Genomic DNA, 25,726 nt, shown 5'->3' with positions numbered 1-25,726 from the left:
CTTTGTCTCTCTATACAGCGGGGCGGCGAAAGTGGTGGTTAGGTTGCGAAAGTTGAAAATCTTACTTTCGTCGTTTTGTAAATCCGGAAATTAAACGTTCTAAAAGTGGAAAATCTAGTTGGCTAGGAGCGGAACATGTAGAATTTCGCCTGCGACACACGTAGGATCAATAAAGTAAGTTCATTCACTTTTTTGACTTGAGACTATTTGAACAAGTTTTCGAGAATTGATCATTGAACACGCTAACATGAAAGTACCCATTCAATGGGTTTCTTGTACCCATTTTTATGGTGTGTATGGAGTTGTCAGAAAAAGGGTATTTTTCAATGACATAAAAAGGGTACTTTAACCTCATTATGAAGTTTCCTTACTGTTAATATTAATGGGTAAATAGTGCCCATGATAGTTTGCAAGCAAAAGTGCCATTTTTCAATTTCTGCCTGTTACCGCTCGGTATTAGTGAAGAAATCTCGCGGAACATTACTAAAGGACCTATCTAACATTGAGAGGCTCTCTTTGTTTACTTTCTCTTTCATTAATAACTGAGTCACATTAATCTCTTCTGTTGCGTTTTTTGTATGAAACGCTAGTCAAGGAAATTGACTTTCGATCTATAGTGAAAAACTTCCTAAAATCTTTAGTGTTCCACTGTTATAATCGAAAGAGAACGAGAGAGGAGAGAATCTCTCATTTGTACATAGGTCCTTTAGTAATGTTCCGCGAGAAATAGAATTGTTTGATCGATAATTACGGACGAAAAGATCGTACATGCTCTTTTTTCGATACGTAAGTGATATTAGGGGATACTTTCTAGTAAGTTGATCTATTATTCAGTGGCGTCTCGTCCTAATGTGCACTTGGTGCACTGCACAGTCAAAGATTTCAAACTAACAAATGAAATATATGTATTATAGTTCTCAACACTTCCAACATTCATAATGTACAGTTGCTTGAAAATGTTGTTTGATTTCTTCACCTTCAATTGGTGCATCGCCCTCAGTGAACAAACCGTTTGATTCTCCCTCCCATGGTCTTGATCAACCAGCAAGCGAAAACAGCAAAGCGAATAAGACAAACTGCCACGCGTCTCCATCGTATTGCAGAGAATGTTCATTTCAGCCGTGCACTCTTTCTTGTGCACGAAAATAGCTTGTATGGACACAGCAGTAGGCAAATTCCGGCGCGTATTTTCTTCGAAGAAAAGAAAATTTTCTTGCTGGTGAGCAATGAAAGAAAATTTCTTCTCTTCGAATAAATTGTTCGCCGGAATTCACCTACAGGAATGTGCATTTGTATTGGCATTTCTAGAGCAACAGTGGCGTTGTATAGGTAAAATCTGGTTCACTCCAATTTGTGCACTTGAGAGAGAAATTGCCCATGACGCTCGCATTGGTTTGCAAGAATTGAGAAAGCGCGCGCAACTGGCGTCACGACGTCTGCTGTTGGAAGAGAAAGCGTCAACGCCATACATGCTTTGTGTGTATGTATGTTGCATGGAGCTTCCAGGTGTCGCGCGATACTAGGCGCAATATTGATTGGAATCAAAACTAGATGTTATAAACATATTGGCCAGATTGATTATGTTTTATCTTATTATATAAACCAAATTCATGTGGCTTTGAATTGATTTATAAACTATGTGTGAATATAGTTTTTCTTGCTCAACAGACCGACAACTGATAAATTGCGGTGGGCGTAAAGTGGGTTTCAGCGTTCAACAGTCAGTCATCATTTCACTTAAAAGCTTTGATGTATCAACAAAAGTATACAAGGAGATGTACCAGCGCTGCCACGGAATTTATCCTTCATCGCGAAACTTGGAAAATGACGCGTAAATAGTTGAATTCTGAATGTTTATATGATAATCTCATAAAAGTTCAGATTTTTGCTCATAAGAATGGTTTATTTATTTGTAAGCCGAGTTAGGGTAAATGATGGCTTCGGCACCCTAAGGGTATTTTCGGCAACACTAACTTATCGTCCTTGTTAGAATTTATCTACGGAACAAGGGTTACCTTAAATGTACTCAACATGTTCCTTGAACTATAATCTTCCATATGAATCCCATTCTTGACGAAAATATTATATAACATAGGTTTTATTATTAAATGAAATAAATGCTTACGAAATCATCGTCATTCGTGAGCTGCCGAACAGAACAACACAAGAACAGCTTAGGAAAAACTCACCACTTCGAAAGGTCCAATTCTCCGCTCCAATGCCAATTTTTTCACTAAATCTACGCACCGATCACTTATGCACAATTAATCTTTTGATTGGTCTATAAAGCACTCGAAAAAACTTAATTTTTATGCTTCAAATCACAACTAAAAATTAATGAACTTTGTTTTCCTCGGCAATCACTTTTTATTACTGCACCAGGTTGCCAGAAAACCATATTCAATTGCGGTGTAATTATTATTCACGTTTTAAATTCACAGAAAAGATCGAACACAACTAATTAATTTATTGGAATTGTGCAACAAAGCATGCATGGGTAATAATTGAGTCTTTCAATGCCTTCCTTATTTGAAGATTGTAGCGCATAAACTTCAAAATACTGAGAAACATATAAAATATACGTCTTCTAATAGGTTAACTATTTTGGCAACACTCCTGTTGTTCTACAGGCAATCAGTGGATGATGTAATTGTGTCAAATCAAAAGTGAGTAGATTTGAAAAGGGTCTATTCAGATTTTCTCATACACTGAGAAGAATATGAACCTTAAAAATTACTGGCAAGGTTTGGATTTTGATCCGAATTAGCTGATCGAACCGTATTCGGAGAGTGATATTCAAAAACAAACAAAAATTAAATCCTGGGACATCGCAATCGGATTTTTTTTAATACACCCCAACCTCTTTTTACGACCGTTATCGGGGGCTCGTAAAAAAAATCTGGGTAATAATTATGTTTTTGAAAAATGCAACGTCTATATTCGGAAATACTGATTCGGGATATTCGGCAAAGTTGAAGCATGGGTTGAGAACTTTCCAAAATGGCCGTTCAAGTTTTCATATTTTGGTAATAGATGGCAACACTGCTCGATTGTTATCAAAAGAGCCAATTTTATGGGGGTGTGATATGCAAATACCAAAAAATTTCTAAGATGACGGTACCGAATGTTGACCAAAGTTGAAGGAAGTGTTGCGTGCTATACAGTCGGCCGAATCGCAAATGTTCATGTGGCTGGCAGCACTGTTCAAGAAGAATAAAGAAAAGATCAAAACCATAAAACATGAGCGGAACTGAAAAATAGAATGCTCAGCAACATAGCAATACTCTTCAACTGTAATCCACTTTTTCATGAAGGGTTCAAAATTTTGTCGTAGCTGGCAACACTGCTTAAGTGAAATTGCGTCACCGGCAGTACAAGTGTGCATGCAACTTTTGTTTTGCGGATATCTCAGGATCCTGACCACTTAGAAAGATGGGGTCTTCGGCAAAGTTATTCAGTAGCTCAAAAACTATCATTATTCTGACCAAGAGATTCGAGATTTGGTCACCAGGCGGCGCTAGTGAGCGTAGAATTTTTGTTTTGCGGGTATCTCAGGATCCAGTCCACTTAGAAAGATGGCGTCTTCGGCAAAGTTATTCAGTAGCTCAAAGACTATCATTATTCTGGCCAAGAGATTCGAGATTTGGCCACCAGGCGGCGCTAGTGAGCGTAGAATTTTTGTTTTGCGGATATCTCAGGATCCTAACCACTTAGAAAGATGGCGTCTTCGGCAAAGTTATTCAGTAGCTCAAGGACTATCATTATTCTGGCCAAGAGATTCGAGATTTGGCCACCAGGCGGCGCTTGTGAGCGTAGAATTTTTGTTTTGCGGATATATCAGGATCCTGACCACTTAGAAAAATAACGCCTTCGGCGAAGTTGCTCAGAAGCTCAAGCGCTATCATTATAAAAGCTATGCGATTCAAAATTTTGCCTCCTGGCGGCGCTAGTGAGCATGAAACTTTTGTTTTGCGGGATCCTGACTACATAGACATGGCGTCTTGGGCAAAGTTGAGCTTCTCAGCAAGTTTATCGAAGACGCCATCTTTCTAGGTAGTCAGGATCCTGATATATCCGCAAAACAAAAGTTTCATGCTCACTTGTGCCACCTGGTGGCAAAATTTTGAATCTCATAGCTTTTATAATGATAGTCCTTGAGCTAATGAACAACTTTGCCGAAGGCGCCATCTTTCTGAGTGGCCAGGATCCTGATATATCCGCAAAACAAAAGTTTGATGCCCACTAGCACCACCTAGTGGTAGAATTCCACAATTCAGTGATGGTGGTGCTAGCCCTTGAACTACTGAACAATTTTGCTGAACATCATGATCCTCTATTTTGAATGCTTTGTAAGATATTGGTAATTTATAAAAACGGTCGTTAATCTGAATTTCGGTCGTTAAAAAGTGGTCGTAAAACGTACCGTCGGTAAAAAAACGGTCGTAAAAAGAGGTTGGACTGTAATACCATTCATTCTCTCGGTAATAACTTGGTGATAGAGCGTTCAAGGGCAGCAACCTTTACAGACCAAAACCATATCGAGCCATACAGCTTGTCAGTGAATAGTTCAATTCACGGTGAAATTCTTGACATTAAAAAAAATGAAAACAACTATGCAAGTACCATCGTTGGGGGTGAGATTTGGCCAAAAATGCGTAAGTTCTCATTTATTTTTAAATAACTTTCGCAATTTGACTTGATATGTTCGGTTAAATATGAGAATACGTTGCAAATGCTGAACAAATAATTTAAATCTGATTATTTTCAATCATTTGAAAATTGGCCCAAACTCACCCCTTCGAGAAAGTGACATTGGGCCAAACAAACTACACTCAGGAAAACGAACTATCGATAAACATAGGAACCCCATATGAAAATTCGCCACAAGAAATTGGATTGAAATTCATAAATTTACGTCATGGAACCGAAATTTGAAAACAAAAATAGTTTTCGCGGCAACCTGGAATCGAACCAAGGACCTTGCTTAGTTTTGTAACAAAAACTACCCAAAACATGATTTTTTAAAGAAAAAATCGAATTTCTTTGGATTATTTAAGTTTTTTTTGCCGAATATTACATGTTTCATATAAAACTTATGTTTCTAAAGCATTTTGTTTGAATTACAAGTTGAATAGTGTATTTTTTCAACATGTGCAAATATATCATTGTTTCAAAATTATTTAAAAAAGGTTGCCAAGTCCTTTTCAAAGGTTTAACAAATAAGGAAAACCAGTTTCAGCTTTAAGAATATTGTTTAACTGATAAAAATTAAAATGTATTCAACATTCAACAACTTGGCCAAAACAGTAAAATGCGGTGTATGCAAAGTTTGAACACAATTAAATAAGCTTCAAAACCATGCAAAACGATTTGGAATCGGTTGAGTATTCATGAAGTTATGGTCAAAGATATTTTTTCAGTAAAATAAAAAAATTGGAGTAAACTAGTTTTTATTGAAACTAGTTTTGATTTTACACAAATTTGATGTTCTACAAAGTTTTCAAAAAAATAATTTTAAGGTAATGGTGCTGAAATTACCGAAGTTATGGTGACTTCACTGAAGGCCATTTTTTATAACTTGAAAATTCACCTCCAAGACGCTCCTCTAAATTTTAATATTTTTGGCTCAAACTTCGAGGTTTCGCTACTAATATGATTGGAATTCAGAAGGGTACACGAATTTTTGGTTTTGAGAACTTTTGAAAAATAAGCCGCACCCTAAATAGACTGTAGCGCATGTGCGAGTAGCAAATAGGAGCATGCATGTAACTCATTCAAACGCAACTCTGAAATTCAAGTACCTAATCCGATAATCGCGTTCCGTGGATTTTTCTTGCAGAGCACAATATTATGAATCAATTAATCATGACGTCACGCTGCAACTTCTAGGTTGGATTCGCACCTGCTGCGAGTTTATTACCATGACATGGCAATTTTTAAAGCCAAAATGCTGCCATAGTGAGATTGAATACAAAATTTATTCGATAAAATAAATGAAAATGAAATTAGGCAGTGTTCATTTATGACATAACGTTAAAATGTACAATTTTCGACCATTCCCCCTCCGCAACGGTCTTTGCATGAACAAAAAATGTATTTGAGCCGCAACGTTTGAGCCTACTCCCCCTCCCCCTAGAGCGTTACGTAATATGTGGACGGCGCCTTAGTCTGCATAAATTTAGTGGCGTTGTGTATTTAATTTGAATCTCCGCTATTTTATTTCTAACTGCAATTCTTTTCTCAGTGTAGTCTGTATTTTTCTGCATTGGCCCTTTCAACGAGTAGAACATAATGAGTGACGTTTAATTTCAGGAATTGTCAACAAATACGAAATGTTACCAATACATAAACTAGTTTTTGCGCAGTTTTGGATTGCCGAAGTGAACATTTTTGTTGCCGACAATAGTAATTGCATTGCCGATAAAAGAACAAGTGCCTCGTGACTTTGGTGAGGAAAAATAGAAGATTAAGAGAACAAAATAGTGTTTTATGTATAACAATCAATAAACGAAGAGTGCTCAAGTGTAGTTCAGGTGTCTCCTGCTAATTGTTGTGCTCCATTGTTGCGTAAAATTGCCTTCTTAAAAGTTCAGCTGCTTAGGCTGCCGACAATACGTAAGTTCCCCTATATATAAAAAAAATGTGCTAATCGTTTAGTTTCAAGTTAAACGTCTTTCTTCTTGCTTTAAATTTTGCATTGATAATATGATATATTAAACTTATTATCTCAGTTCGCAAAATACGAAAAATGCTTGAAATTTACGCAAGTTTCAAGTTAAACGTCTTTCTTCTTGCTTTAAATTCTGCATTGATAATATGATATTTTAAACTTATTATCTCAGTTCGCAAAATACGAAAAATGCTTGAAATTTACGCATATAGAGGTCATTTTTACTGTAAATATACATTTTTATGTCAAATATGATCAAACTATGGGACCGCGATTAATACGCAAAATTTGTCTTGCATCGCCTTGGTATCAGCGAAATTTTGAGAATTTTCCTTGTCCCTAAACATTGTATAAGGAATCATCCGAAATTCTTAAAACATACAACTAGTGATTGAAACGCAGAAAACTATCAAAAAATACGTCCAATGAGCAACAAATATAATAGCACCAGACACTTCAAGATTGCATACAGTATTGGAAATTACATTTTAAGGTGTTAATAATAAGAAATTACATTTTAAGCTGAAATACATTTTACAAAATCAATTGAATAATTCGTATTCATAATTCAAAATAAACGGTTTGTGCGAGTCAGTGCACAGGTAATCAAATTCCTCACGGGACGCCTCTGCTATTATTAATCGTTTTTCTCGATACAGATAATTGGATAACTAGCAGAATTTATCGGCGATTTGCAACGATTCCCGAAGTGCTTGGACTGTATGCAAAATTGTCACCTTCATGCTGAATTTTCACTACTCGTTGAATATGTTAAGAATTATCAGAAATAAAAGTGGTACGTTCAACTAGGTCTTTCATTTTTTTTTTCTTTTCTTCATTATATGAAGTTTCTAAAACACTTTCCATAACCTCAATCTGCAGCATCCCTCAAAATAATGGGGTTTTATTACCCATGTTCGCACAAGACGTCAAGAGTGAAAAATACCCATTATTTGAAGTTCGAAGCGAATACTCTTTAATGGGTAAATGGACTTTACTCTTTTAATGAGTTAAGCCACTTTAGTTGGAAATGGGTAAAATTTTACCCATTAATGGGTACTTCCATGCTAGCGTGAAGGTAGTTTTTGCAAGTGCTCACCGCATCAAAACAAAGGCGCCACTGTATATGGGATTTAACATTGTGACAGCATTGACTGTTTAACGATAAACTTGCGACGATCGACGCGCCACCATATTTCATATAACGGAGGGTATTAGAACCAACTTGGAGGTGATGATTTGGAGGTTATTTGGCAAGTTGGAGGTTAAAATCCCCTCCAAACACTAGCGATTTTGCGGTGGGATGTTGACGTTTGATAACGAATTGCTGTTCTGTCAAACACACAAGACTACGGTGGCGCTATCTATGCTTTCCATAGCGGCCGTTTTTATTATTTTAATGATCCATTCGTCATCAAACGTCAACATCCTACCGCAAAATCGCTAGTGTTTGGAGGGGATTTTAACCTCCAAATTGCCAAATAACCTCCAAATCATCACCTCCAAGTTAGTTCTAATACACTCCGTTATATGAAATATGGTGGCACGTCGATCGTCGCAAGTTTATCGTTAAACAGTCAATTGAAGAAGAAACCTACTACCGCAGGAAGTTCTGCTGGAGCTGGCGTTAAAACTACCATGACCGAGTGAGCTGGAGGTGGAACGACAAAATAACACCCCGATTGGCATTTGCGATTCATGGATCTATTGGAATTGATGATGACGGAGTACGAATGTTTTGCAGCGGGGCACTGTGATACTGAGGTCAAATTGGCAACATTTTGCCGTCCATTATGATAATGACTTTCCCGCAGTTTCCTCTAAAAATCCTATGCAAAGTTTTCGAAAATTCCTTGGGAATTCCTCAGCGTAATATTTCAAGAATTCTTCCGCGGATACCTGCAAATATCCATCCAACCAAAAATCTGTAATTACCCCACAAATTCTTCCAAGAATGCTTTCAGAAATTTATTCAGGAATCCTTTCTCTAATTCTTTAAAAAAAATTCTGCGGTCACTTCTTCGAGAAATCTTTTGGTGGTTTCTTAAAATATTACTCGTGGTAACCAACAAAACCCTCTAAAAATTACATAAGGAATTTCTCCATAAATTGCTCCGCAAATTCTTCCAGAAATTCCTCAAAAAAATTCTATATGTTTTCAAAATTTTTTTTCAGAAACACCAGGAATTTCTCCAGAAAATTACTCAAGAAATTCCGAAAGGAATACCTACGGGAGTTTCTTGGATATTTTATTCAGGAATTATATTGCTCGGGAAATTCTTCCACGAATAATTTTAGGAATTCCTCCAAAAGTACCACCGTTTATTTCATAATTCTCTCATTTTCTCAATGAATTATTCCAGGAACACTTCACAGAGCTGGTAGCGACTGAGTGAGATTTTTTGGGAATTCCTCGACAATTTACGACAAGTGAAAATGATGTATGGGGCGGTCCATTAATTACGTAAGACAATTTTTGGGATTTATGAAGTCTTCAAAGATTTTCTTAGGTTTTTTTTTCAAGGTATGTCTCAGGATTTTTTTCATGTCTTTAGGGTAATGCAAGGGAAAATTTTCAAAATTCAGAGATATTTAATAAAATAGTGAAGAAAATTTTAATGTTGCATCCAGAGGAACTTTCATTCCGGCTGGAAGTTATGAAAATCATAGAGGAACACTTCTACGGGGATATTTTTAAACTCTCCCAAAATATTCCCACTCATCTTTTCTGGAATTGCATTGGAGAATCCAAAAGAAACAACTCTGAAAATTCGTTAATGAAATTCTCCAAAAAATTCTCAGGAAATACTTTGGAATGTAATATTATTTCACAGGTCGATTCTTTGAATTTTGAAGTTTATTGTAATGGATCATTAAAATAACCCCGGCCGTTTGGAAAGCATAGATAGCGCCACCGTAGCCTTGTGTGTTTGACAGAACAGCGATGCTGTCACAATGTTAAATCCCATATACAGTAGCGCCTTTGTTTTGATGCGATGAGCACTTGCAAAAACTACCTTAAATGATCCATTATCAAGTTATCGTAGTAGGCTTTAAAAACGATGAAATAAAAATAAATATGAATTTCGGGTCAAGTCGTCTGTCAATTTTCTAGTCTGATAAACAGTTTCCTGAGAATGGTGCTCGGTTATGTGCCTTGTGTTTTGCCAGCCAGTATGTGTTTCGTATCTATAAAAAGTGAATAGTGTATTTTCTTCAAACATGAGTGACATTTACTTGATAAACGCGATAAAATTACGTTATTTATAGTTAAATACCAGTATGATTATCGGCTGCTTCAAAACCCGGACATCCGTAATTGTGGAATAAAATGTGCCTTGATTTGAACCAAAATGATCAGAAACAGCTTTTTGAGGATTACAGAAGTGTTCCCTAGAATTTCCCAGCGAAAAACTCAAGCGGTGGCTTTCGTTTGATTCGAATGAGCCAATCGAACAATATTCATAAACCAAAAAAAAAAATGTCGTGGAACATCGCAATCGGAATTTTTTTATCAATGTTACCATTCATTTTCTCGGTAATAACTTGATGATAGAGCGTTCAAGAGCAGCAACCTTTACAGACCACAACCATATTAATCCATTCAGCGTGTCAGCGAATAGTTCACTTCACGGTGATATTATTTACTTTTCGAATTTAAAGAAATTTGAAAACGAATGTGCCGAAGTACCGTCGTTGGGGGTGAGATTTGGCCAAAAATGCGTAAGTCCTCATTTATTTTTAAACCTGATGCAAAGTGCTCTTCAGATAGTCGAGAGTTGGTGTAGCCAATATGGCCTTTCGGTTAACCCGAATAAAACATCTATTGTTCTTTTTACGGAAAGACGAAACCGCGATGGAATTCGACCTTTACGTCTTTTTGACACTGAGATTAATGTAACTGATCAGGTAAAGTATGTCGGAGGCGTTCTAGATTGCAAACTTTCTTGGACATATCACATTGATTTCAAAGTCAAAAAAACTAGCATGGATTTCGGTCAATGCCGGCGAACCTTTGGTAAAACTTAGGACCTCAAACCCAAGCATATCAAATGGATTTAAACAACAGTTGTTCGACCAATATTGGCATATGGATGTCTTGTGCAAAAGGGCGCAGTACGAACAATCCAATCAAAATTGGGCCATCTCCAAAGGATGCGCCTGATGGCGATGTCTGGTGCGTTCTCTACGAGGCTCTTTTAGACGTTGTGCCACTACACATACATCTCAAACATGCTCTTACCGTTTATGGGTACTGCATCTACTGGAGAATAATCCAGTGAGTCGTAGATCTACACACACTTCGTTGTTCCAATTTTGGTGAATAGGGTCCTAAAGGCCTGTCCCAATTTTAGTGCCAAACGCTTAAGTTTAGGCCAAAAACACATGTTTACTCAATTTTTTAATGTTTTTCTTTTGTTTAAGTCCAAAAAACATTTTTTTAAATTTTGTCACACTCCTTGGCTTAAACTCAAATTTTGGGTGTATTTTGCTTTCCGTGTCCCTTCCGAAATGTCAGAAAGGAACAACCCCAGTGTTAAAACTAAAAGCCCTGTGGTGTTTTTTTCGATTAAGCGAACGTCAAACATGATCAAAAGTGTCAAGTTTCATTTATGGACCTAATTTTTAAAGCAAAGTTTAAATATGATGTAGCCGTTATTTGAGCGGGAAAAATTGCTAAAATAGTTGCAGTAACATGCTCTTGTGTGTCATTAAATAAAAACAAGATTTCATTAAAAATTTTAGGACCCAATTGGGACAAAATGGTCCTTGCTCCAAGTGATCAATTGCTTGTCACTTTTCTTACAGGACATTTACCACACAATTCCCTTCACGGGAAGAGTGGACGTTTGGCTATTTGGAAAGAAGTATATCAAACAATATAGTATGTTACACTAGACTGACCCATCTCAGTATGGGCGAAAAATAAAGTTGTATAATTTCACGGGATTATTCCTTAAGGTTAAAGGAAGACTTCCTGAAAGTTTCAGCTCATTTGCTCGTTCCATGAGCTGGCGCAATTGAATTGAAGTTAATATGAGATTTTCAGCTCAAACATATGAGAAACAGAACATCATCCCCTGTTTGGTTCAGGAAAATTGTTGCTAACGTTCAATTGGACCCAGAATGTTAAAAACACTACTTGATACCATAGCTAAAAATATTGTAGAAGGTTGTATCATAATTAAAATTGTTACACTGATGCTTCTTGAAGGTAGAGCTGGTGCAGGTGTATATTCTCGTGAGCTAAGGCTAAGTCAGTTTTACTCACTTGGTAGCAACTGCACCGTTTTTCAGGCGGAAATATTTGCTCTTATGTGTGGAGTGCAATCAGCACTTCAACAGCGCGTAATGGGTAAAGTCATATACTTCTGTTCAGATAGTCAGGCTGCTATGAACGCTCTTGCTTCAGCCAACTCAAGGTCGAAGCTTGTTATCGCATGTCGAACTCAAATTGAGGAACTGAATTCAGTCAACTCTGTAAAGCTTGTATGGGTACCTGGCCATTCTTCCATCGCTGGAAATGAATTAGCTGATGAGCTATCTCACGATAGAGCATTGCATGACTTCATTGGCTCTAAGCTGGCTATTCCAATACCGAAGTGCTGGGTGAAGCTTCAGATAAATTCTTGGGCGGCAACTCAGCACAAGCAATATTGGAATAGTTTGGAGTCATGTCGTCAAACAAAATTTTACATTACTGAGCCATCTCCAAGAGTGGTGAAGTATTTAACAAATCTGTCAAAGCAGAATTGCAGTCTCTTGGTCAGAGCGTTGACAGGCCACTGCCGACTCAACTATCACATGGCAAATATTCAGCGTGCTGAATTATTTGTGTGTGATAGTTGTGACTCCGATTATGGAACTTCGTATCATCTGATATGTAACTGTCCAGTTTTTTCGCAAATGCGATTGCAATTACTTGGTAAACACTTATTAAGTGAAACTGAATTCAGAAGCCTGAATCTTCAGGACATTCTGTTATTATTAACCCGCTGTGGTAATGAGCTATAGGCTATCTTTACGCTCATGCGTTTTGCAGTGCCCTTTTTAGGGCGCTGTTCGAACCCATTGTGGTATGCAGCTACATGTTCTCATTTCGCTTATGTGATCTTCCCTCTTCAAGGGACCCCACTCCTATTTCCTCCCATTCTTCCCTTCCCTTTCCTCTCCCATCGTGTAGATGATGAAATAGGCTCAAATATGGCGAAAGTACAAATCTCCCAACTGGTGGCACGTGCCTTTGGAGCCGGATTTCTGATACCTGATACCTGATACCAGCTGATTAATACTCATTATATACAATTAAAGTTAATGTAAGCCTTAAGTGTTCAGAATATGAATTAAAATTGTAAATTTCACTGCGATTAAATTTTTGATGCGACCAAAGCGACCAAACACTACAAACACTACAAATGTTTGATATTTTGAGATTCAGTGAGGACATTAGTTGAAATTATAGTGGTTATTGTTGGAGTAAGCCGATCCACTGACGACCAGGTTATGGGCCTTATTTGGATTACAACAGAAGAATAGCAAAATCACGAACAAATGCCTAACGAAACGGTAAACCCCGGAAGTTCTGGTAGCGGCGGAAACGGAGATGGAGTTTGAGCGAACCCTACGAGCTTCAGCGTATCAAGTCTGCCTGCAATACAGCATCTGCAAGGAAGGGAAAACTGGACGACCTGGAAATTTGCAGTACAGTCACTGTTCGAACTGTAAGAGCTATGGGACGTAGTCAAGCCTACACACCAAATTTTTATTGCTGTAAACCAGCAATTTTTTGCTGATTTTTTTTGTGCTGTAAATTCAGCAATCGATCCAGCAAAATAAAATTTGCTGATCTGATCAGCAATGCAAATTCTCATCCAAATGACAGCTAGTTTACTGACCATTCAGCAATGTAAATTTCAATTTGCTGATTAATCAGCACTTGGTTATTTTCAATTCTCGTGGGATTCCTTGCTGTTTTCCAGCAATTTCGGGTCGCCAGCTCCCGGTTAATGAATATTTTCAGGTGATATTTGTTAACGATACCATAAAAACAATAGAAAATCCGAAAAATCATTTATTTTTACATAAAAATAAACACCATATTTTGCACTTTGGTGGAGAGGCAAAGCACCGTCTACCTTAACGGCATTGTCACCACCTAGAAATAAACTTTTTAATGTTTATCAAACAATCAATATAACACTGAATATTTAGTACTTACCAAATACGAAGCTTCGAAAACTGTACATAAATATGCGGGTAAACATTTTTTAAGCTCCATGAAGATATGGTAAGTGAAACGAGTGGGAGAAAATGTTTCTTGTTTTGAATTTATCGGTTGACAGATAAAACTGTTTGCTGACTCTCGGCAATAAAAAATGCTGATACGAGTTCAGTAATTATGTTTACTGGTTTACAGCAGAATTTCAAATGGATTGCTGGTTATCAATCAAGTGCCATATGAATTACTGAAAACCAGTAAAAATAATGGTGATGACAAGTATCCAGCAAGTTAGATTGCTGAATTCCAGTAAAAAAAATCAGAAATGCTGTACGTCAGTAAAATAGTGTATTGCTGGATGGGTTTCAGCAAACGAAATTGCTGAAAGATTGATCAAAAATTTGGTGTGTACACCGGGTGCCGCTGGAGCGTTGCCGGAGGTGGATGCGAAGAAGGACAGAAGAGCGAAAGCGAAGCTTATTTTGCTGCTCGAACCTGTAAATTACGTCCATGTTCAAGAAGCGAAGTCTGCCCGCGAAGCTTGGACGTGTCTGGAAAATGCTTTTGAAGATTCAGGAACTGAACGGAAAGTAGGGCTGCTGAGTAAGTTGATCAATACCCGATTGGTGAACTGTTCGTCAATGGTCGACTACGTCAACCGGATCGTTTCAACGTCACACCAGTTGCGAGGAATCGGATTCAACGTGAGCGAAGAGTGGGCAGGAGCCTTACTACTTGCTGGCCTTCCTCCAGAGTACAAACCGATGGTGATGGCGATCTGAAGTTCCGGCGTAGCGATTAAAGGAGACCTGATCAAGACTAAATTACTCCAAGAGATGGAAGAACCATCGATCAGTTCGGCGTACGCGACGAAGAACTATCAAAAGCATCAACAGTATCAAGGTGGAAAACAGCCCGGAGAACAGTCTTCATCGAAAGAATCGAAATGTCGTTGCTGCTACAAATTCGGACACATTGCGAAGAATTGTTCAAGCAAATTTCGTCAAGGTGAGAAGCGGGGAAATGCTTTCTGCACCGTGCTCTCAACAATCGAAGACGCTGGAGATGAGTGGTATTTTGACTCAGGAGCAACCACACACCTGACCAAGAACCGGAAGCTATTGAACAATTTGCGGCCTGGAAGTGAAACCGTAGTTGCAGCGAACAAAGGTACCATGCAGTTGCAAGCGGTCGGTGACATGAGGTTGAAAACCGAATGCTGTCCAGAAGAACCGGAAATAGATGTGCGCAACGTTCAATTGATTCCCGAACTCTCAACGAATTTGTTGTCCGTAAGTCAGATAGTTGAAAACGGTAACGAGGTGATTTTCAAAAAGGATGGCCCCGAGTGGTTAACGCTGCTGGAGAAATTTTCGCTACCGGATCTCGGAAGAATGGATTGTTCAAGTTCAACCAAGCCGGTGCATCGACGGTCCTCGCATGTTCCGAAATGACAAATCTGGAGCTGTGGCATAGAAGAATGGGACATCTACATCTGAATGGTCTCAAGCAACTCCGGAAGGATTTAGTCACCGGAATATCGTTTGAAGAGAAGATGTTCGAGGCGTGCAAGATTTGTGCTCTAGGGAAGCAATCAAGATTACCGTTCAACAAGCAAGGACATCGAGCGAAGGAGGTCTTAGAAACTGTTCATACGGATATCTGTGGACCTATGAAGGAGGCGTCAATCGGCGGCAACCGTTTCTTCATTACCTTCACTGATGACAAAACCCGAAGAATCTACGTATATTTTTTGAAGACGAAGTCGGCTGAGGAGGTCGTCGAGGCGTTTCAAGAATACCATAGTCTGGCGGAACGACAAACGGGTCGCAAGCTGATGGTGATTCGTTCGAATAACGGGAAGGAGTTTACGAACCGGAAATTTCAAGAGCTGTTGAAGAAGCATGGTATCAAGCACCAAACAACCGTTGACTATACTCCGGAACAAAACGGTCTGGCTGAGCGGTCGAACAGATCAATCGTTGAACGGGCAAGGTGTATGTTATTCGAAGCAAATCTTCCGAAGCGATTCTGGTGAGAAGCGGTGGCAACGTCGGTCTACTTACTGAGCCTTTCTCCGACAAAAGGACATAACATGACACCGGAAGAAATGTGGTCAAATAGGAAACCGGATCTGGCGCATTTGAGGATTTTCGGTACAACCGTCATGGCACATGTTCCCCGGCAGAAGCGACAGAAGTGGGATAGAAAAGCGGAAGAATGCATACTGGTTGGTTACGAGGAAGATTCGAAAGGCTATAGACTGTATAACAAGAGGTCGCGGATGATTATCAAGAGCCGTGATGTGAATTTCCTGGATGAAGGCAGAATCAACAAGAACTCACCGGTTGATGTAGGTCAAGTCAGCGTCGACGTAGGGCCTGTATATGTGAAGTTAGACCTCATCGAAGTGACCAACGGACAAGGTGCAACCCGGCCCGCTGAACCAATTCGTTGCGAAAATCCCGAAATCGAAAATGAAGAGGCCAACGGACAAGGCTCATTACGTCCCCCTGAACCAAACCATGACGAGATTCAAGAAGTTGAAGATGACGAAGCCGAAGAACACTTTGCAGATGCCACCGGTGACGTGACAAATTCCCCGGCGCTCCCACCGCGCACAACTTCAAATCCACCCATGTCACAGGTGTTGAGGCGAAGCGGTAGGGAGCGCGCCATACCAGGCAAGTTGACTGACTTCATTATGCGTGGCAAAGGAATACTCTTCCCAAACTTTTCAGAGCCGTCTACCAATTATGATTCTGAATCGAATGCGGACACCGATACCGAGATGGGAACGGCACAGCAGAGCCTGGTGGCAAAGAAGCGTAAGAAGCAGTTGGGCACCAAGCGAACTTCAGATGATCCCCTGACACCGGCTGAAGCTTTGAGCAGTGACAAGGCTGATCATTGGAAGGTTGCGATGGAAGAGGAGTATTCAGCGCTCATGAAGAACGGGACCTGGGAGCTAGTCGATCCACCACCGGAACGAAAAGTCGTCGGATGCAAATGGATTTTCAAATCGAAGCGTGATGAAAATGGTGCGGTTGTCCGTCATAAAGCTCGACTCGTCGCTCAAGGTTTTACACAAAAGTTCGGATGTGATTACGTCGAAGTATTCGCTCCAGTTGTAAGACAGACGACCTTCAGGACGCTGCTGGCTGTAGCTGCGAAAAGAAACATGGTAGTGAAGCAATACGACGTCAAGACCGCCTTCCTAAACGGCGAACTTGAGGAGGAGATTTATATGCGTCAACCACCAGGTTTCATCGTGAAAGGCACCGAACGCAAGGTGTGCAAGCTGAAGCGTAGCTTATATGGATTGAAGCAAGCAGCGCGAGCCTGGAATCAAAAACTGAACGCGGTATTGGAGCAGCAGAGATTCAAGCGGTGCGACGCTGATCCGTGCCTATACAGCAAGACGAGGAAAGGCAAGAAGTGCTACGTGTTAGTCTACGTCGATGATTTGATCGTGGCAAGCGAAGATGACCGGATGATCAAAAATCTTGTAGAGGTGTTGGAGCAAAACTTCGAGATCAACAGTTTGGGCGACATCCGTTTTTACCTCGGCATTGAAGTGGAGCGCGACGAGGAAGGATATTTTTTCATTAATCAACGGAAATACATCAACCACGTTGTGGACAGTGCTAATGATTTAATATCTCTAATGAGAAAGGACGGTGGCCTCCCTCAAGTCTGATGGCTATTTACGCCCATGTAGATAATAACAGTTTATGCAAATCAGTGCACAGGTAATCGAAATTCTCACGAGACGCCTTGTTACCTTTTGCCAATAAATTACAATTGCAATTTGTAATTTGTTTATTTATTCTTACGATAACTTGTTAGTTTACACTTTTTATCAAGCCAAGGAAACTTTGAGGAGACTACATATTGAGGTCGAAACTAACAAAATTACTTAGGGGTCTATTTTGTAAATCGAGCAGATTCGTGTGACTCGTCTGTAATGAGTGTCGATCAAAGTAACCAAGTATATTTCAGATGTCACCCGTCGACTTCCATATCCACAGTCACATAGAGTGACAACTCTCGAAAACTTATTCTAACAGACTCAAGTCAAAAAAGTATACAAACTTACTTTAACGATTTTACGTGTTTCGCAGACGAAATTCTACACGTTGCGCTCTGAACCAATTCGATTTTTCACTTTTAAAACGTTTAACTTCCGGATTTACAAAACGACGAAAGTAAGATTCTCAACTTTCGCAACCTAACCACTACTTTCGCCGCCCCGCTGTATGGAGAGACAACACTGAACGAAATCTTCCGCCATCAATTGAATGATGTTTGCCTCATCTAAGCCCCATACCTATTTTCAGACACAAACAAGATGATTTTCATCGCTGTCAAAATCATTTGTTTACAAATAGCATCGTATGAAAATCATCCAGTCGAAAAATGATTCATATTGAAGTAAAATATGTTTAAAATTGAATGATTATCACACACACATGTAAACAAACCCCATTGCATTCTATTTCGTGATTTAAAAGAAATCTAATTGAAAATAAGTAATCAGCCATTGGTGGTTTCCACAAGTCATCATTTATTTTGATGATAATAGGCAATATAAAAATCAATTAACAATTAACGCACTAAAGAGCCGCCTTCAATATAGCTGTTTGAAGCAATCTGGAAGTGTCCACATTATCCACTCCAATGTCCCTGGATCGAACCAGGATTATCGGTTCTTGGTCACCTTGAAAATAATTAACAAATTACAAGTAAATATACTTCCGAATGCTTCTATCAAAATTAGCAATTACCTGCGAAATCCGAAAAGAAATGCTAAGTTCCGCTGCTGCCGTCATGTTTTTGTTTAGATTCACAAGGATGATTTCAAGTCAAGGGTCATTTGCTATCTGAATGAAGTTTTAGACTATAATTGAATGATTTTTGATTTGGGGCATGGAAGAAATGAATATCCCTCATAAGCCGCATGTTACTCATTTGTGTTGTTGAAATTCAACTATCAGCACATTGTCATACGGATGTATACTGAAAGTCATCATAAAATTAGATGATTTTTGTTCGGCAGTCGATGGGTGCATCATATTGTTTAAAAATCATTCAAAACGAGTAATATGCAGATTTGTAACCATGTGAATTACAAATCATTCAATTAGTGGTAGGAGCTTTTGTTCAGTGAAAGTGACTTAACCACGAATCAAAACAAAACACTACTTGAGCCGATTTTACACTGGTAGAAAAACGTCGAAAGTAACTGAATAAATCGGCTTATCATTTTGTAATTTTTTTTTTGTGGGAAATAACAGGAACTCCCTAGTTTTTGAACGCGAGCTTAATGTATGCAAAATTTAAGCGATGTACACGGCGAAAAAAAATTAAAAAGTTGATTAATTTTAAAACAGTTTTAAAAGACAGGTTGTGATTCTTCTGAATTAATTTTCTCAAAACCATATGAAAGTTACTTACGTCGATTTGAAAAAGTAATCGAGAACTGTCGATAAACTCGAGTGACAGAGCCGTGTCGAACGAATTTTTTGGTCGACAGTGACTCCAGTCGAGTCATTATGATCGACTCGACTTATAAAATAGGGCCCTTAATAATGCAAAAACAAAATATTGCAATTGCCAACTCACCTATCTTTGGTTCCGTACTAACTGGCCGATCGCCGAAGATAACCGACGCTGGCAATGCTCCCAGCGACGGTGGCGTATCCATGAAGCTGAAATAGTTGTCCTTCTGCGGGGTCGGGTTCTTGTGATAGACCCGATTCAGTATGATCCCTGCCGGCGAAGGTGAAACGGCGACCGGCGATCTCTGCCCCACTGGAGGTGTCCGGTTGATAATTCCCGGCGGCGGTAGTAATCCACGATAGTGCTGCATTGTCGGCGGCGATGGGGAAGTGACCACCGTTGGCGAAACGGATCGCTCAATCCGGATTGGGATAGTACGAACCTTCTGTGGGGCACTTCCCACATCTACCTCATCATCGTCTTCCAACTCAATCGTTGGAATAGTCTCCGGACTGCGTTCCTCTTGCAGCTCAATCTGACTCAAATCCCACTCGGAACTCATACTATCTTCCGGATGATTCTTTTCCCGGTTGAAGCTTCGGTTCATTTCACTGTTCTTCGCCCGAATCTTGTTCCATATACTGTCCCTGTATTGGGAATACATCTTTCGTGACGCTCTGCAGCCTAATTATAAACACTCTTCAAACAAACATTTTTATTTTGATCCGAAGTATTTCGTCAGCAGCTGAGAATACGGGACGTGCCTTTTGGAAGAAGGCTCATGACAGCCGCTTCTTATTAGGATCGGGAAAATTACACCTGCACTTAGGGCACAAAGCTTCGTTTCTTCAACTTCCTCTCTTGCGCTTGTTTTCCACTTTAATTAGAAACCTCCACGTTCTGATGCACCCGCGACTTTAGCACTCCATTTAACAAATTGATGGCATTAATGGCAAATGACGAAATCCGGATAAATTCTCCGCAAAATTGCAATATTTTTTTGAGAAGCCGAAATTCTCACTCATTCCGCACTGAAGATAAACACGATTTTTTCGGTGGAAAAATTAAACATGAAAAACTTTCCGGGAGGCACGCACACTAACATAAGAGAGCTGTCAAAATCAGCATTTTCCAACATGGCGGACTTGAAAAGGGCCAGGTAAATATGGAACTCCTCTCTCAGAGAAATGTCGCGAAACAATTCACAACGACCAATAATTCTCGAAAACTTATTCATACAGACTCAAGTCAAAAAAGTATACAAACTTACTTAATCGATCCTACGTGTTAAGCAGGCGTACCGCTCTGTACCAACTCAACTTTTCACTTTTAGAACGTTTAATTTCCGGATTTACAAAACGACGAAAGTAACATTTTCAACTTTCGCAACCTAACCACTACTTTCGCCGCCCCGCTGTATAGAGAGACAAAGTGACTTAACCACGAATCAAAACAAAACACTACTTGAGCCGATTTTACACTGGTAGAAAAACGTCGAAAGTAACTGAATGAAACGGCTTATCATTTTCTTATAGTTATTTTTGTGGGAAATAATAGAAACTACCTAGTTTTTGAACGTGAGCTGAGTGTATGCAAAATTTGAGCGAAGTACGCGGCAAAAAAATGTTAAAAAAGTGATTCATTTTAAAACAGTTTTAGAAGATAGATTGTGATTTTTCCTAATTAATTATCTCAAAACCGTATAAAAGTTACTTACGTCGATTTGAAAAACTAATCAAGAATTATCAGATTGTTGATTCTGAAAAAAAAATCGAAGTGAATTCCCGACTACGAAACAAGAGAACATTCCACAAAGCGCTCGCACTAACGGAAAACCTTGTAAAGAACTGTCTGGGTTAACTGATATATACCTATGGATCAATGCACGAGTTCACTAATTTGACGTTTGAGCGGTGCCGAATTCACTCGTTGCCATGGTCACGTAAATAACACGGCACCGCTAAAACGTCAAATAGTGAACGCGTGCATAGGTCCATTATGGACCTATGCACGGGTTCACTTTGTGACGTTTTAGCGGTGCTGTGTTATTTACGTGACCATGGAAACCAGTGAATTCGGCACCGCTCAAACGTCAAGTTAGTGAACTCGTGCATCGGTCCATTATGTTGTTTCCATTCGACAGCGGCAACACAAACAACTCAGTGCAAAAAAATCTACCCAGCGTTAGCTATCGAAGTCTCCGTGATGGGTTGAAACAACTTAACGTTAGGTAAACTCGAAAGAACCCAAATTTGGCTTATTCCATTGTACTTCGACGATGGGTCGGTGCGTCTCTCTCTGTTTTTGACAACATTGCTGTTGCGAGAGAGGCAAAACAATCCAACCGTGGGTGAAAAATAAATGCAGTTTACCCAAATTTGACTAAAAAGAACTTATTTTTTGGGTAGTCTGATTTCACCGTGTATCTCTTCCCTTGTTTTTCTCACAAAAAAAGAAGAAAACATCTTCGTAGTCGCGAATATTGTTCACCACATTTTCAATGGGTTACACCTAAAAGAGAGAGAAGATAACTGGCTAGATCAACGTATTTTGACAGCTACTAAAGGTACGCTGCATTTTGTTTATCTTACACGAAAATACTCACACATATAAAATAGTTATGAAAATCAGTCAGATTTGTGTTGAAATCGGAATATAAATTCAATTTATTCAATTGGGTCCTAAAGTTCTTAATGAAATCTTGATTTTATTCAATAACACGAAAGAGCACCTTACTGCAACTACTTTAGCAATTTTCCCGCCCAAATAACGGCTATATCATGTTTAAACTTTAATTTAAAAATTGGGTCCATAAATGAACCTTGACACTTAAGATCATGTTTGACGTTCGCTTAGTCGACAAAAACACCACAGGGGTTTTAGCACAGACAAACAGACGTAACACTTAGAACAAATCTCGATCCAAATCATAGTCACGAGGACATGTACGCCCAATGCTAAAATTAGTGTGTTTGGCCGACGGGCCAACAGATGGCGGTAGTGTGTAAACGTCAAACGCGAACAAAAACGATGCGAGCGCTGCGGGTGGTGGATTTGCCACCTACCGTATTTTTGAATCGACCGTTAAAAAGGTTGTCGATGGACAATGATGAGAGTGTGACGTCTGTTTGTCTGTGGTTTTAGTTTTAACACTGGGGTTGTTCCGTTGTTCCCTGGGAGGGAGAAACCAATACGAAATGTATGTACGTCAAGGTGAGCCGAGATTCTGCTGTCACGAACTGTCACTGTGAGCCCAGATCTAAAACAATGGACAAACATGATAAAAGCGTGTAATTGATTAAAACATATTTCTGCATTTTATCAAATGTGGCAAAAAATCGATTGAAAAGCTATTCATGCTTATTCAAAAGTAATGTCACGATAGCAACTTTTATTCTGATTGAATATAAAGTATTGAAAACGCATAATTTTACTTTTTCGAATAAAAACGAAAATGAAATGCATAGAAAACTTTGGCCCTTTTTCCATGTTTGTCCAGAACGATCGAAGGAACACAACAAATAAAAACTAGCGATTTTCATCAAGTCTGCCTTGATTGTCGTTGGCAAGCTGGAGTTTTCTTGCAGTTCGAAATAACTTTGTGCCATATTTCGTGTGTAGTATCGGTGCCTCCCCGCATAAACTGGAACAATATAGTCACTGTTTCCGAAACTATCCGCAACTATTTGCGACAATTACTGAACAGTTTCATATCACATCCAAAATAACAATATACGCACTGTACCATAAAGGATTTTTACAGTTTGGTGAATGGTAATTGGGAAAATAACAATGTGGGGAATAGGCGGTTAAGTTATGTAACCATAAAAAAACGCCGATTTTTTCAAACAAAAGTTGTCGATGACAATCTGCCAAATGATTGGAATACTATCCATTTTTTGCTAGATTCACTGTACCACAAACAGTTGAGGAATTGTTGAACTATAAAGCCTCAATAAAACTAATAATGTTTGTGTAATCATTCATTTACTGTGTGGTATGGTACTTTCACCCTATGTTTTATTGTGCTGTTATGTTTGTACATTATATTTTAAAACGTTCTTATTCCTTCATGAAAAATTATAAAACGCAAAGTTAAAATTAAATTTTTATCGCTTTTATTTCACTGTTTCCTCACCAATAGCGGAATAGTTGCTAGGTTTCAATAATTGATTCTGCCAGTGCTAGTAGTTGTTATTTGCTGAGGGGGACTTTAACACGAGGGTCATTCGTCCCGTAATCCAGTGCCAGTCCAAAACATTAGTCCTCCTTAAATGACCTCGTCGTTTTACCTGACCTGCAACATCAGACATCCTTTCGCTTTGGATGCTTGGAAGAGTCGTCTACTTTATGAAAAGATGATAGGTTCTATAGAAGACAAAGAAACATAATTAGAATATGAAAATATCGTATATCTGGTAAAAATACTTACGAATCCGATCCCGACCACATAAGCGGCTATCCGATTGGTAACTCACGTGGGGTTGGTATTGGCACCGGACACAGTTGCGCAGGGAACGTTGAGTGCAAAGTGATATTTCGCATGATCATTTCTCGAAAACATATTCATACAGACTCAAGTCAATAAAGTATACAAACTTACTTTATCGATCCTACGTGTTTCGCCGACGAAATTCTACACGTTTTGCTCTGAACCAACTCGATTTTTCACTTTTAGAACGTTTAATTTCCGGATTTACAAAACGACGAAAGTAAGATTTTCAACTTTCGCAACCTAACCACTACTTTCGTCGCCCCACAGTATGGAGAGACAAAGTGACTTAACCACGAATCAAAACAAAACACTATTTCTCGAAAACTTATTCTAACAGACTCAAGTCAAAAAAGTATACAAACTTACTTTAACGATTTTACGTGTTTCGCAGACGAAATTCTACACGTTGCGCTCTGAACCAATTCGATTTTTCACTTTTAAAACGTTTAACTTCCGGATTTACAAAACGACGAAAGTAAGATTCTCAACTTTCGCAACCTAACCACTACTTTCGCCGCCCCGCTGTATGGAGAGACAACACTGAACGAAATCTTCCGCCATCAATTGAATGATGTTTGCCTCATCTAAGCCCCATACCTATTTTCAGACACAAACAAGATGATTTTCATCGCTGTCAAAATCATTTGTTTACAAATAGCATCGTATGAAAATCATCCAGTCGAAAAATGATTCATATTGAAGTAAAATATGTTTAAAATTGAATGATTATCACACACACATGTAAACAAACCCCATTGCATTCTATTTCGTGATTTAAAAGAAATCTAATTGAAAATAAGTAATCAGCCATTGGTGGTTTCCACAAGTCATCATTTATTTTGATGATAATAGGCAATATAAAAATCAATTAACAATTAACGCACTAAAGAGCCGCCTTCAATATAGCTGTTTGAAGCAATCTGGAAGTGTCCACATTATCCACTCCAATGTCCCTGGATCGAACCAGGATTATCGGTTCTTGGTCACCTTGAAAATAATTAACAAATTACAAGTAAATATACTTCCGAATGCTTCTATCAAAATTAGCAATTACCTGCGAAATCCGAAAAGAAATGCTAAGTTCCGCTGCTGCCGTCATGTTTTTGTTTAGATTCACAAGGATGATTTCAAGTCAAGGGTCATTTGCTATCTGAATGAAGTTTTAGACTATAATTGAATGATTTTTGATTTGGGGCATGGAAGAAATGAATATCCCTCATAAGCCGCATGTTACTCATTTGTGTTGTTGAAATTCAACTATCAGCACATTGTCATACGGATGTATACTGAAAGTCATCATAAAATTAGATGATTTTTGTTCGGCAGTCGATGGGTGCATCATATTGTTTAAAAATCATTCAAAACGAGTAATATGCAGATTTGTAACCATGTGAATTACAAATCATTCAATTAGTGGTAGGAGCTTTTGTTCAGTGAAAGTGACTTAACCACGAATCAAAACAAAACACTACTTGAGCCGATTTTACACTGGTAGAAAAACGTCGAAAGTAACTGAATAAATCGGCTTATCATTTTGTAATTTTTTTTTTGTGGGAAATAACAGGAACTCCCTAGTTTTTGAACGCGAGCTTAATGTATGCAAAATTTAAGCGATGTACACGGCGAAAAAAAATTAAAAAGTTGATTAATTTTAAAACAGTTTTAAAAGACAGGTTGTGATTCTTCTGAATTAATTTTCTCAAAACCATATGAAAGTTACTTACGTCGATTTGAAAAAGTAATCGAGATTTCTCGAACACTTTTTCAAATAGACGTAAGTCACTCTCAACTCTAGTTGAGATAATCAACTTCGAAAAATTATTATTTGATTTTAATTCCT

General features: G+C 38.7%; 1 protein-coding gene and 2 long non-coding RNA genes across 3 annotated transcripts in view; all 3 read right to left on the bottom strand.

The window, feature by feature from the left end:
• LOC5577187 overlaps window positions 1-20,435 on the bottom strand; it is a 53,889-nt gene extending 33,454 nt beyond the window's left edge. Inside the window, exon 1 of the mRNA XM_021846014.1 lies at window positions 19,515-20,435. Coding sequence (XP_021701706.1) covers window positions 19,515-20,055 — 541 coding nt within the window. The 5' untranslated portion in view covers window positions 20,056-20,435. The remainder of the gene's footprint in view (window positions 1-19,514) is intronic.
• LOC110676805 lies at window positions 18,433-19,051 on the bottom strand. The gene is made up of 2 exons (XR_002500738.1): window positions 18,677-19,051; window positions 18,433-18,609 (listed from the first exon to the last, which is right to left on the bottom strand). It is a non-coding gene; the product is annotated as an uncharacterized LOC110676805 (long non-coding RNA).
• A 4,261-nt stretch (window positions 20,436-24,696) lies between the features above and the next one.
• On the bottom strand, window positions 24,697-25,317 carry LOC110675834. The gene is made up of 2 exons (XR_002499834.1): window positions 24,941-25,317; window positions 24,697-24,873 (listed from the first exon to the last, which is right to left on the bottom strand). It is a non-coding gene; the product is annotated as an uncharacterized LOC110675834 (long non-coding RNA).
• Window positions 25,318-25,726: the final 409 nt, after the last annotated feature.

This window comes from Aedes aegypti, chromosome 2, assembly GCF_002204515.2.
Source record: "Aedes aegypti strain LVP_AGWG chromosome 2, AaegL5.0 Primary Assembly, whole genome shotgun sequence".
Classification (NCBI taxonomy): domain Eukaryota; kingdom Metazoa; phylum Arthropoda; class Insecta; order Diptera; family Culicidae; genus Aedes; species Aedes aegypti.
The sequence above is the reverse complement of the archived record's forward strand: the minus strand, read 5'-3'. Positions and strand labels throughout refer to the sequence as shown.